Source organism: Scleropages formosus, chromosome 8, assembly GCF_900964775.1.
Source record: "Scleropages formosus chromosome 8, fSclFor1.1, whole genome shotgun sequence".
Taxonomy (NCBI): domain Eukaryota; kingdom Metazoa; phylum Chordata; class Actinopteri; order Osteoglossiformes; family Osteoglossidae; genus Scleropages; species Scleropages formosus.
Genome location: NC_041813.1, coordinates 1,765,936 through 1,779,959, shown reverse-complemented (window position 1 = coordinate 1,779,959; position 14,024 = coordinate 1,765,936). Strand labels below are relative to the sequence as shown.

At 43.0% G+C, this 14,024-nt stretch overlaps 2 protein-coding genes across 4 annotated transcripts in view; one reads left to right on the top strand and one right to left on the bottom strand.

The window, feature by feature from the left end:
• The first annotated feature begins 491 nt into the window (after positions 1 to 491).
• Positions 492 to 5,793, top strand: cyp1b1 (cytochrome P450, family 1, subfamily B, polypeptide 1). The gene is made up of 3 exons (XM_018738136.2): positions 492 to 885; positions 1,258 to 2,303; positions 3,892 to 5,793. Exons 2-3 carry the CDS (start codon positions 1,270 to 1,272, stop codon positions 4,472 to 4,474), a joined length of 1,617 nt encoding a protein of 538 aa, XP_018593652.1. The 5' UTR covers positions 492 to 885; positions 1,258 to 1,269; the 3' UTR covers positions 4,475 to 5,793.
• A 1,913-nt stretch (positions 5,794 to 7,706) lies between these two features.
• Positions 7,707 to 14,024, bottom strand: part of rmdn2 (regulator of microtubule dynamics 2) — a 36,962-nt gene continuing 30,644 nt past the window's right edge. For 2 of the 3 annotated variants that reach the window (XM_018738137.2, XM_029254166.1), the window contains exons 7-11: positions 13,597 to 13,674; positions 12,293 to 12,391; positions 10,945 to 10,998; positions 10,586 to 10,666; positions 7,707 to 9,522 (exon numbers count right to left, since the gene is read on the bottom strand). In XM_018738137.2, coding sequence (XP_018593653.1) covers positions 9,469 to 9,522; positions 10,586 to 10,666; positions 10,945 to 10,998; positions 12,293 to 12,391; positions 13,597 to 13,674 — 366 coding nt within the window. In that variant the 3' untranslated portion in view covers positions 7,707 to 9,468. Of the gene's footprint in view, positions 9,523 to 10,585; positions 10,667 to 10,944; positions 11,924 to 12,292; positions 12,392 to 13,596; positions 13,675 to 14,024 lie in introns of those variants that run through there. The other variant, XR_001965435.2, reaches the window with a different exon arrangement.

Here is a 14,024-nt window from a genome sequence, read left to right as displayed (position 1 = left end):
CTCTCTCTCTGCCACTCACACACTATGGGTGAACCTGAACAGCATGTCTTTGGAGTATGGGAGGAAACCAGAGCACCCGGAGGAAACCCACGCAGACACGGGGAGAACATGCAAACTCCACACAGAGATTTATCGGACAAAGAGTGTGCGTCCCATGGCCTGAAAGAAAAAGTAGCCGCTCCAAGTGACTCTGTACTAAAATAAATGCATCCTGATCCTGCAGCTCGCGCGATGCAGACTGTTCACTCCACCGCTCTGGTGTTTGGATTGGCCGCAACGTGCGTGTGTAGGAGCAACGAGAGAAAGAGAGAGAGAGAGAGAGAGAGAGAGAGAGAGAGAGAGAGAGAGAGAGAGAGAGTGGGGAGAGACAGAGAGCAGAGACAGGAGAAAGAGAGAGAGAGAGAGAGAGTGGGGAGAGACAGAGAGCAGAGACAGGAGAAAGAGAGAGAGAGAGAGAGAGAGAGAGAGAGAGAGAGAGAGAGAAGGGGGGCGCGATCACTCCGAGTGGAAAGATGAACCGCACTCCTTATAAAGGCCACAGGAGAGACGCTGAGGAGCGGCGACGCTGTTAGTCTGTCGGTCGGTCGGTCGGTCCCGGTTCTGTCGGCACTAAATCAGTGGAGCTGTAGGTGAACAAATCTCTGTCCGCGGAGGCTCTTGTGCCAGAAGCCCCGAGCGGAGCTCATGGTGCAGAGAGCGCGAGCGCTGAGAGAGAAGTGGGCGCGACGATGATGATGATGATGATGATGATGATGATGATGATGATCTCCTGATTCCTCCAAAGCTCACATCTGAGCGCTTTTAAATTACGCGGGTCCTTCGTTCGGGTCGAAGCTGGAAGCTGGAACTTAGACGGGAGAGGATCTTCAGGTCCAGGTTCAACAGGTTCGTTTCTCCCGCAACTTCTTTGTCATTCAAATGTCCCGCCGACGACCGACTCCGACTGACTGCCGTTCGCCGCTACGCTGCGTAGTCGTGAAGTGGGGTAAAGATCCACTTGAAGAATGTTGTGGTAATTTTACGTTTGGTAAAATATTTTGTCCAATTTACCGCAGCATTTTTTGCTGTCTTCCCGTCACTGACATTAACTGTCCCGCAGTGACACCCGTGACATAGTTAGTGCGACAACAAGAAGAAGAAGCGCTCATGATTTATCGTTCGCCGGAAAACAAAAAAAGATACTTCACTTTGTTACATCAAACTGATTACAACTTTGTAGCATTTGCTCATTTCTTTGTTCTTCCGCGTCCACCGCAGCAGCAGGCGAGGATGGACATGATGATGATGATCATAGACGAGCTGCTCCTCGCCGTCGCCCCCCTGCCGTCCCTTCGCAACCTGCTGCTGGCTTCGCTCTGCGCGCTCCTGGGCGCGCACCTGTGGCTCTGGGTGCGGCGATGCGCGAGCGCGCTCAGCCCGCCGGGCCCGTACCCTTGGCCAGTGATCGGGAACGCGGCTCAGCTCGGGAGCGCGCCTCACATCTACTTCACGCGCATGGCGAAGAAATACGGCGACATCTTTCGGATCAAGCTGGGCAGCCGCGTGGTCGTGGTCCTCGGCGGAGACGCGATCCGCGCGGCGCTCATCGACAAGGGGGTCGACTTCGCCGGGAGGCCCGACTTCACTTCCTACCGCCTCGTCGGGGACGGCAGGAGCATGGCCTTCGGGAACTACAGCAACTGGTGGAAGGTGCACCGCAAGGTGGCCCAGTCCACGGTGAGGGCTTTCTCCACGAGCAACGAGCAGACCAAGAAGATGTTCGAGAGGCACGTGGTGAGCGAGCTGCGCGAGCTCCTGCACGTCTTCCTGCAGCAGACGGAGGCGAGGGGCTTCTTCGAGCCGCACACCTGCCTCACCGTGTCCATCGCCAACATCATGAGCGCCGTGTGCTTCGGGAAGAGGTACTCCTACGATGACGAGGAGTTCCGGGCCATCGTGGGCAGAAACGACCAGTTCACCAAGACCGTGGGCGCCGGCAGCATAGTGGACGTGATGCCGTGGCTCCAGCGCTTCCCCAACCCCATAAAGACCATGTTTGGAAACTTCAAGAGGCTCAACCTGGAGTTCTACGAGTTTACCAAGAAGAAGGTCGAGGAGCACCGTGCGACCATAGACTCGAGCATCACAAGGGACATCACGGATGCGGTCATTCTTGCCGTGGACCGCGGCGCCACCGCCGGCGCCGGGATCTCGGGGGCTTTTCTGAGCCAGGAGTACGTGCCCCCCACCATCAACGACATCTTCGGAGCGAGTCAGGACACGCTGTCCACCGCTTTGCGGTGGATCGTCCTCATTCTAGTGAGGTAAGGAACGACCCCATGATTAATGCCTAGGCTACAGCCTCCTGTATTAATAATGAACAAGATGATCATCATGATGTGGGCAACAACACAGGAGGAGGAGGAAGGCTCATTCAGTCATTTTCTTTACAAATATATACATATACAGTAGTATAATATACATGGGGTAGGCCTATAACGTGGTAATTGCTGTAAACCACCGCTGGTAAAGACTCTCTGTCACATCACACACGGGGAATCAGGGAGGATAGTGTTTATTAGAGTTGTTGCCCTGCATCTCCTGAAGGTGTTGGGTTCGAGTCCTCCTGTTGTACCACGCTTGATCCAGGACCTTTTTGCGAAATAGATACGACAGCGCCGTATCATCATGAGTAAAATTTTAAACATGCAAATAAATCAGCTAAAGGATTATAGCAATAACCTGAACAGCACAATGTCCCACTGAGTGAAATGCAGAGCTTCAGAAAACTACTGAAAAAAATTAAACTTTATGATTTAATATCCTGTAAAGCAGTAGAAATGTGTAAAGTGCAGGTGATCTTCTCAGCACAATGCTGACATTTAGGGTTAGATTTGATGCTCATGTTAGTTGGAGTGGTGCTACTTTTCCAAAGTAGTGCTTTGCTGGAAGTGGTTTTCTACACCATGCCATTGACATAAAAATGGAAACGGTGGTGTTGTGGACAGAGCTGCTGCTGCAACCTTTAGATTCAGGCTGCAGGTTTGACTCCTACCTCCTGCTATAGCAGCTTTGGAGAAGGTACTTATCCTAAACGGCTCCAGTAAAAAACAAACAAGTTCTATAAATGGGCAAATAACCCTAAGTAGCTTAACATTATAAGCTGCTTTGGAAAAAAAGCATCAGTTAAATTAATAAATGTACTTAATATGCGTTTCGGAAGGGAAAAATTGTAAAAATGACATTCATTGAAAATCTTGCCCAAAATTTGAGTTCCTCCATAGCTGATCTATTTTTCATGTTCATTTTTTATGCCCTTGACCTGCAACTCATAAATGGGATTTGCTACTATACACTGTCCATTCATTTAAGACTCAAAATTAAGTGATTGTTGTTGCTATGACACATATAGAGACCGAACGCACATTCCAAAGTAGTGAGGTTCTGGCTGTCTCAGCAAGCATCTCAGAACGAAGTGGATTAAAAGCAGTTACACTTTATCACATCACAAAAAGCACTTTGAGTGGAACTGAAGCGTTAAATCACCTTTCCAAGCAACACCTACTAACATTTATGTCCCCAGATGTGGCTTATGCATCTTTTGTGTTTTTAATTCAGCGGTCAAATATTTCACATCAGTCTTGATGTTAACATTGTGGAGAAATCAAGATGTTTAATAACACCAAGGATTACATGACAGAATCCATTGAAAAGACTGCTGAAATTTGTTGCGTTGGAAGATGCTGCTTAATGGATATAAATAACAGCAGCTTCTCAGACATTCAGCATCAGATTTATAAAGGAAGTAAAGTAGAGGTGCAGCTTACAGAGGTGATGCTCTGTTTACAGCTTTGTTTTAGACTTGTGACCAAAGGGAGGGGGAGTTTTAACCGTGGCCTTGCCTGTTGTCAGGTATCCAGACATCCAGAGCCGGCTCCGGGAGGAGGTGGACAGAGTGGTGGATCGGAACAGGCTCCCTACCATCGAGGACCAGTCCCGTCTCCCGTACGTCATGGCGTTCATCTATGAAGTCATGCGCTTCACCAGCTTCATCCCTGTCACCATCCCACACTCCACCACCAGTGACACCTCCATAGGGGGCTACAGTATTCCCAAAGGCACCGTGATCTTCATCAACCAGTGGTCCATAAACCATGACCCCAGCAAGTGGAAGCATCCTGAGGTCTTTGACCCTACGAGGTTCCTGGACACGAGCGGGTCTCTGAATAAGGACCTGACAAGCAGTGTGCTCATTTTCTCCTTGGGGAGGCGACGCTGCATTGGGGAGGACCTGTCCAAGATACAGCTCTTCCTCTACACCGCGCTGCTGGCACACCAGTGTTACTTTTCAGTAGACCCCAAGAACCAGCCCAGCATGGAGTACGAGTACGGTCTGACGCTGAAGCCCAGGCCTTTCACCGTAGCGGTCAGTCACCGAGACAGCATGAAGCTGCTCGACTCCTACGTGGAGCAGATTAAGGGGCAAGAGGACTGAGAAGAACCAGGTCTCAAGTGAAATACCTGAAAAAGATTACTAAAATGAAGGCTGCAGAAATGCAATAGAGCTGATTTCTGAAAATCAGTACGTGGTTTAGATTTTTATAGAGCGAAACTCAGGCAAAATAGATTTTTATATTTATATGTATTTTCGTAGCAAAACAGAGCATAACAGAGATATTCATACTTCTCGCTATATTTGTCTGTTCTCATACACAGCGAGAGAAAGGAGAACGTGCAATAGGAGTACAGACATCATTTAGAGATGGTTTAAACACAAAAAGCATGTATAAAGAAACATAATTGGTGGTGTGTGTGTGTGTGTGTGTGTTTCTCTACAAGCCTCTACATGTCACATTCAATCAGATGAATCAACAACCTTGGGCAAAAAAAGTGCTTTCAAAGTTAATATCCTCATTGCATGAGCTAAGTTGGGTGTTCAAATGATGTACTTTTTTTACCATGTCAAGAAGAAATAAGCTGTTACAGATTTGTCCGACAACGACAATACTGAGAAAAGTAGCTATTTAAATATAGTTAATTAATTGCTACATGAATACAACTGAGACAATGAAACCAATGGACAGTAAATAAGGCTCCTTCATGAGTTGAAATTTACGTGGGTTTGTTTGTTCCATGTTGTATGCTCAACCAACATGGTAAACTAAAACTTTACCAATAATAATAATAATAAACTGGAAGCATTTTAATGTTTTTAAATTAAACACTTTGACTGGCAAGTGAGAATGTGCGCACAGAAAAATCTAGAACATTTACAATCTTTACGACGTTTAAGGGAAATGCAATGGGGAAGAAACGTTTCCCGAAATTTCTCAGGTATGTAGAACATCTCACTCAATTTCCAGTTTCCAGCTCCAACCTGACATCATAACGCAATTGTCTGTAATGTTATACACTGTACAATATTAAATCTGGCTCTCTACATAATGCCACTTTATCTATCTAATATTTAAACATATTTGCTTAAAGACTGCTGCCTGAAATGAACTATATGTATGTCTCAAAAAAAGAGTAATCACTTTTAGTGTGAAGCCAGTGATGCCGATTAGCTGAGTTTTTGGTGAATAAAATGCAATGTAAGATTTAACTAAGGCCAGTCCAAATAAAGGCATGCATACTTTACAGATACTTTATTAATTGCAACCTGAGATAATGAGCTACTATGTATTTCTACACTATAGTTCACTAATTATGTTTTACTACTTTGAGATCTATTGTAGATCAGGATTTTGTGTCTTTCACTGAGAAAGTGTGTTAAAATGCATATGCACTGAGGAAAAGGAAAAAAGAAAAAAACTACTCCACATCTGTTTTTTAAACTATGTGATTCAGGGATTAATTTGTCTTTTGACTGCCTAATGTTCTGAATAAGCTTAAACGTATAAGAGGTTTCAGTTGAAAATGTCTTTGCGCAAATACTGCTATTATAACTGATTAATTTACCAAGCTGGTGACAGCACATTTTCTAAGCTTCACACATTTATATAAAATATATACTTACAATGTATATTTAGCATAATTATGCTGTTTTTCAATATCTGCTGTATTTATAGTCAAAATAATCATTTATTTTATAGTTTTTGAAAATAAATTTCATGGAGTTTTCTTTTTTTTTTTTTTTTTTTTACTGTGCTCTTTTCCTGTTGTGGTTATTATAACAATATGTCTTCATTTTCAAAGTACTTTGCACCTTGAGTCTAACATTAATCGTAGGCAAATAAAGAAATGACACAACTGTCAATGCAGTGAGTGCAAAGCAGTGCAATCTGTGCATCAGAAGGAAATAATGACACTATTGGTTTATATAAAAATGCATAACCATGTTTTTTTTTTTTTAATAAAAAAAAAAAAAAAAACGAAAAGGATACCTTAGCACGGGTGCTGTTTAATTACACAGCATGGCAGTGCGGTGCATTGTGGGAGGCATTTTTCCCGATGGCACAGCAACAAAAGGGAAGTGAGATAACCCTTCCCTTGCACGATACTTTATCATGGTCTTCCAGAACATCCTGTACTTCATCAGAGGCCTGCTGCCAGAGTGCGTGACAAGTTCAGATAAAGTAAGCAGATCATTGATACAAGCCGCCCCCAACCCCGCCCCTGCCCCCACCCCATACATAAAAAGAAGAGCAAACCTGTTTCCAGCTTTTGGGTTATGGGCTTCTCTCAATGAGAATTTACAGTAGTCTCTAGAAAGCAATAACATGTCAGAAAAGTAAGAAATAATTTTTGCAGACAAGGGCATCAAGAATTTCAATGAGGACGATCGTTCAGGAAAGCAGAAATGACCCTGGAAAAGTTCCAAAGAGGGAACATTAAGGGTTAAATAGAAACACAGCAAACTAGTACACTGATTAAGTGAATGACATATAAATGAATCTTCAACGTGAGCGTTTCAGAATTGTCCTGACTCTCACTTCTTTTAATAGCGTCAATAAATCACCCAACGACCTGTTGAGTCTCTTCATGGGGGGGAACGTAGGATATATAGTGAATCGATTCAGTGCAGAAGCCTTCTGTGAGTGAAACTGCAAATTCGGTTCACCTCCAGAGAAAAACCCATAAACAGTAGAAAGGTCATTTAGAAAAACATGCAGCTTCATTATCAACGATGAGCATTTTACATGCCATATACGTGCGCTGTAAACACAATAAAACATGACTAGACTGGAGCAATGAAGGAGTGTAAATAATTTTCGTGACAAACTAACGCAGACCTACACAGCAAAACAATGATGGGGAATTTAGATAAAACAAAACTGCACATTTTACCTTCAGTATGCAAGAACCTGTTTAAAAAAAAATGCTTTTCCGTAAGCCTGCGACAATGAAAATAAAACTTTAAAAGTTCCCTTTCAACATTTCACAAAAAGACAAGAGGAAAAGCAATGTCTCACTATTACAAATAGATGCAACGCTCAAAGACAAGACATAGAACTGCATACCACCACAAAACTCATAGTAAAATTACACGCAACAAAAGTTAAATCATGAAGATATTTATTTTTATTCTGAAAAATAAAAGTTTTATACACATTTGTAGTATAAAATAAAGTTGACAATTGCTATGTAGAGACTATAAAAAACAGAACTTTTTCATTCGTATATCATTCAATATGTGAGAAATCACAAATCCACAAAACACAAACAAAAATACATTCATGAGGCTGGAAGATTACAAAATCCCAACATCACAAATAAGAATCAGTAAGTAAAATCTGTAAGCATTTCCCAAATGAAACCAATTTCACAACTGTTCTTCTGCAGAATTCTAGATATGTTATTATAACAAACCTTTAAAACGTCCCAATGAAAATCCAAATAATCATACAAAGACCAAAAAAGGAAGCGAGTGTAGTTCTATATTTCACCGAACACCCATCTTAAAAGGTGAGAAAACAAACTAGAAACACGAATATACGAAGTTTTCTATATATAGATACAGTATACAGCCCATAACACTTAGATCAAATTAAATTTAGGACACTGTGCATCTTTATGGAGATGGTAATTTAGGGATGGGCTTTAAAATATTAGTGTAAAAGAGAATTCTGAAACTTAAGCATTACTACAGTTTTTTCTCTCTTTACTCAGCGCTGGATGATTCTTCATTCCTAACTTGTGGCACTAAGTATATTAATATGTGGCACCGTAAATAATCCGAGGGAGAAGATACACTCGTAACACACTGCGGCATGACACCCAATCGGTCCTGCCAGAGTTTATTATGTCCCATGGGTTTTTATTTCAACTCCCCTCAGATTCTTCTGGGAAAGTGACCTCATTGCTATAACAGGACGGAGTGTTGCTGAGCACAGCATCACTGAGGTGCAGTGTAGTCTTCTTCCCTTTTCAAAGCAAAATGTGGCTTGCAGAGTGGAAAAACACACAGTGAGTAAACAAAAAGGAAAAAAGACAATAACGTAATAATGCGTAAATTTCGGTAACGTCTGTAAAGTACTGGCTGCGAGCTTTTCACACCATAGCCGAAAGGGTGTAAGAACCTTGGGCACCTTTAAGTAAAGGAACCAAGCAGGATCACCCAAAAACACACTTTAAAAAGTATGATATTAGATTACGCTTCCCCACATTCAATATAGAACCTCTTTTCAAGAATCAACTTTAAAAAGTGCTTAAAAGGAACTTTTTGGAAAACACACACACTGGGGATTTCTATATGGTATAGAAATTTCTACGGAGCCAGGAGTTTGTCCTGGGTTAGGGGTGTGGCAGTCTGGAGCCAGTCCCAGAATCACTGGGAGCGCGCGCGCACACACGGCCACAATTCGCATGCGGCAGGCAATTTAGTTTTGCCAGTTCACCTGAGCTGCATGCCTTTGGACTGTGGGAGGAAACGGAGCATCCTGAGGAAACCCACAGGGACGGAGAGAGAGGAGAGACACGAGAGACACGGAGAGGACATTCAGACTCCAGACAGACTGAGACACATTTGAACCTATGGCCCGAACAGTCCAGGTGTGAGATAGAAGCACGACCGCTGTGTTACCGCGCTGCCCGGTAGCCAGTATTCCCTCAGGAAACCCATAAAGTTCTGGTATAATTTTAGTTCATTTTTACATCCCTTCAATGAGAACCCAAAGAGTGTGACAGGCCACTGCACTGAAATGATGCAACGTGGGGTATGGAGGGAAAAAGTCATTGCTGTAGGATGTTACCAGTTGAATTTTATTTATCGAAGAAATACTAAAGTGCAATTTCTTATTCCGTAGATAATATGATAATGCCCCGTGTGTTTTTGTGCACGAAAACACAGTCTCTTCATGCAAAGAAACAGAAATTGTTGCAGCTGGTCCTTCATGCCTGTGACAAGCAGCTACCGGTTACTGTAACCTCCCACGAGCCGAAAAATTATATAGAACATCTGACCTAATGAAGGCCACGGTCATAGGAATGAACGCTTCATTTCTGGATACATTCTGTATGCAGAGGGGTCTGTGTCCTTCAGTGTTATCAAAAAGTAAGACAGGGGATGAGAGACTCGAGCTCCTTCTGTGCCTCTTCATCCTGTAAGAAAATACAATTGAATACGGGCTGTTTATTGTTTATTCAGCTTTGGCAGACAGTTCGCTGGATGCATTCCTGTACCACTATTAATGCCACAAAATATTTATGAGCAAAATTTTTGCCACGTCACTCATGAGGGAAGAATGACAAAGAAGCAATGAATTCACAGGCCGACTGCAGACGAATAACGTCCGGTACACTGAGCAGCGAAGCTCACAGGAACAACGGTCCTCATTTGGTTGCTGGTATGACTGGGATCGGCACCAAACCCACAATTTTCCTAGCCATAGGGGACACAACACTACATGCCAATTATTTAATTGAAATCTCTCGCTAAGAGACATCCCAAATGTTGTGAGCCTTCCTACAAAAATAACTATGACCTCAACCTCATTATAATGGCTAAATTCCCTTCCGCAGGGTAAACTGTACTTATGTTCCTTGGCCAGAACAAACTAACTATTGACAATGTTAAAGGTTTATAATCAGAAAATGGGCCTGAAAAAAATGAAGCCCAAATGTTTGTATTTTAATGATGAAAATGGATCAATTTTTACGAGACAAAGCTCAAACAGCAAGGAGATCTTTGAGTTGTTAGTAAAAGTGAAGGACAAATGTTTCTATTTGTTGCATGAGTTCGTATTTACGCTACTACTGTGAAGTCCTGCTCTCAGGAATGCTGCCTGATGGAACCGTGGAAACAAAAATGAAGATTAAGGGCAGAAACCAGTGTGAAAAGGCACAAGAAACACTGAAGGCATTAAGCAGTGATACACATGGATCTCTAAAAAGTATATTAATAGAAAAACAAAAACTCAGTGAACACGGTTATCCTTTCTTTGGATAAAACTAATATATCCCAAGGCTTGCTGCAATATGTACTTGTAGGATATTTACGAAGTTAGGGTACAGCGTATTTACGAACAGGTTGTCGTCTTCTTACGAATTTAGCAGAAATTTAATTATGGAGAAATTCATATGTGTTGGCTGAACTGGACAAGATGGGACAAAAACAAGCAAAGTGTGCAGTAAAAGTAGTGTCGAGCAGTGGGCAGGAGCACACCTCTTTGGAAACTGTCTGCATGGCGGAAGCTGCATCGCACATTTTAGTGGCCGGCCCTCTCTGTCCGAGGTCCTTGTAACACTGAGAAAGAAACATTCACAGAAAATGATGACAACACACCAAGTCCATTGCATGAGGCAAATAACATCTTCCCACATCTGACCTCAAGACGAGACTGCTATAAAGACAATGCACAAGAGTAACTGTTTTTCAGAGATGCTCCTACGGTAAATATGGCTAAATACTGCAAACATGCAGAAATGAGGAGGAGGAGTAAGTGGAGACGATCACACTGATGAGGCAAACGCATGAAATGGAGCTTGTTTCAAAGTAAACACCCACATGAAGGTCTCACTTACCTTAGCTAAAAATACATAGTTGAACTTGGAATATTTTGGATGGATCTCCTCCACCTGTTAGCCAAGATAAACAATCGTGACAAAGCTGCGATGGCTGATGGTAATGAATCATTGCTACACTTTGAATAACTCTAACGCAACAATTCATTGTGTAAGGGAAATGAAATAAAATTGATTTGACTGTCGCCATAAGATTCCTTGTTGAATGCGATGTCCAAGAGCCTGTCATGCAGAAAGTGATGAACGCACGCAAGATGTTCATGGGAGATAACGGTGGAATAACCCCAATCGCACACACTTGGCTCCTTGGGAATTAAATGAACCACATAATCCGTTGACACATCGCCAGTGCCTTCTACTTCAGTGAAATATTACATCTGCAATCCTCACACGAAAGAAAAACTCCAGGCTCACTCAAAGTTAATGTGTGCATTTTAGAGGAAAGACAGGGAATTTTCTGGAAGCCATGGAACGACAGGACAGCTAAATGCAACCTGGGCCTCATTCCAAAGCCTCTATCAATATAGGATACCTGCATAAATGGTCCAGGAACTGTATTAAGTGTGAGCTAACTGATCCTGGATGTGGAATAACACAAGGAGAAAGAGACTATTGTTATTGAATGTACAGTACACGAAATGTAAGAATCACAGATCACTTTTCAAGTCTTATTTTACAGCAAAGATGTCACTCTCTACAAGGCTCGCATACTTCGGCGAGGAAGGTGAGCGATATGGGAGTCACTGTTTTCACACGTCAGAGTTGCCACAGATGTTGTTCGTGTTTATTGAAGTCAAACCGCTCCCCCCCCCCAAAGTCCTAAGGCGAGGAGTAACAAGTCTCGACACAAACCACTTACATAAAATTGATGAGCAAAATACACAGGACGTGAAGGAGACTCACGCATGCGGATCCTGGCCAGAAGCAATTTCATTCCTCTATATAAACATGTAGGGTTGTGAGAACAAAGCCTGAGTCTCTGTAAACACACGGGGTTGGATTAATAAAAAAAAAAACAAAAATAAAAAAATAAAATAAAAAAAAAAAACAGTGAGCAAAGGGTTCAAATCTTGAACCGACGCTGAGCGCACAGGGTCGTACTGCACATTGTCACGCAAGTTTGACAGCTTGGGGTACAGCAGTGTTGGACCGACGGTGAAAGAAAAAGCATTCACAAGCACGTGCATGCATGTGTGTGTCACCCAATCTTATACACATGTAAAAGACTGAACGCCAGAGGAACATGTATCCAAGGGGCGCTGCTCTGGTGCAAGGAAACAAGAAAAAAATAACTAGCTTTTCTGATTGCAACACTGACTGATCGCCCAGCTAGAGGCAGTTAAGTTACCTTGAGGAAGTTCTTCAGAGCATCCTCCACCGTTGCATGTGGAGGTTCTTCAAAGAGGGTAGCAGCCACCTTCCTCTCTATCCATGACAGCTGGGCAACCTGTGCGTAAACAGAAAATGAGCTACAGTGAAACGGCTGGGCTACCACTTGCACAGTGTGTATCGTCAGGAGAAAAGGAAAGAAAAAAGTGGCATGTTGCTGTGATAAAAACAGAACGGTGGAATCGTACCGGCTCGTGACGCTTTTCTGTTGCACACCTTAAAAATGTTTAACTGAACTGGCTCAGTATAAATGTATAAAATGTTTGCTTTGGTGAAAAACATTTGTAAACCAACTAAAACACGTAAACATGCTTCTTCTAAATTCAGGAAGGAAGCACCAAATAATGAATTGTAAGCAAGTTAAACCAGAGAGGTCGGTAGAGGACGACTACACTGCAGATGACAAAACCACAAATACCACTCTTATTATAAAAAGTATGTGGAACGCAGTCAGTGCCAGGAAGTGACGTAATGTTCAACAATGTCACGAAGGTGACCACACTGCCTTCGTGAAGGAAGTAGTTTGTAAACATCTCTCAATTCCCAAAGCTTCATTTTCAAGATAGAAGAAGATGATGTGGGAGGATCTGAGTGAATGCAGGTGCTCTCGGTATGATGCCATTGCAGCATTGACTTTCCCAGGGTGAGCGGTTCAGTTTCAACAGTGTCACTTAACTTGTGGACAGGGAACTCCGCAAACTGACATACAGCTCCTGCACGCATCACTTTTATTTTTCACTGTTAAAATGACTCTCCTTTCAGTTATTCTTAAGCATCAGTCATATTTGGCCTTGAAGTTTCAGTTTCTATGTATGTATGTGTTTGTGTCTTTGAATAACACTACTGGCAGAGCTAAGGTAAGGGCTGTCAAGTGAAATCTGACCAACAGTCACCAGGTTGATGTTTCTCCCTGTTTCCATATGGGTTTGCTCCCAGGGCTCTGGTTTCCTCCCACAATCCAAACACATGTGATTTAGGCAAACTGGTGATGCTAAATGCAAAAGTGCGAATGAATGAGTATATGTGTTACACTGCTCTGTTGTGTGAGTAGGCAAATGAATAATAAATAGCCAGGTGTAGTGTACTTTCATTGCAAATTGTCCTAGGAAAAAATGTGCACTAAATACAAGTTATTAATCAAAATAAAGGTGGCAGTTCAGGAATAGAAGTGCAATGTCAGCTAAGTGCTGCACATTCAACCTCTAGGAGGCAGTTTCACTGAAGTGGTGTGGAAGAGGCCTGCAGAAAAACAGAGCCACTTACAGCATAGCACCACCGACCCAGCAAGTAGTAGGAGAGGGGATCCTGAGGGTTGAGCTCTATAGCTTTGTCGAGATGATTCTAGAAAACAAAGGAAAAGGTGAAAATGCGATTTGCACAGTGCCTGTCTCATCCTGTTTAAGAAACAGCTGTGGGTATTGTTAAACACGTTGCACACACAGACACGCATACACAGAAAGCGCACTCTCTTCCACCATCCACCCACCCCCCCTTCTGTTTTCCCGTCCACCCTGCATACTTCTCAGCCACATGTTGATAGCTCACCTGTCGGAAAGCCCTAAAGATAATGGAGAGATTCAGAAAAAACTCACAGGCAAGGTCTGCGGTACGTGCAGTGCCTCTAGTTGCTGCAGTTACATAACCTGCTTGAGCGACGCCAACGCTGGGGCATGCCAGGTGGGGGGGGGGGG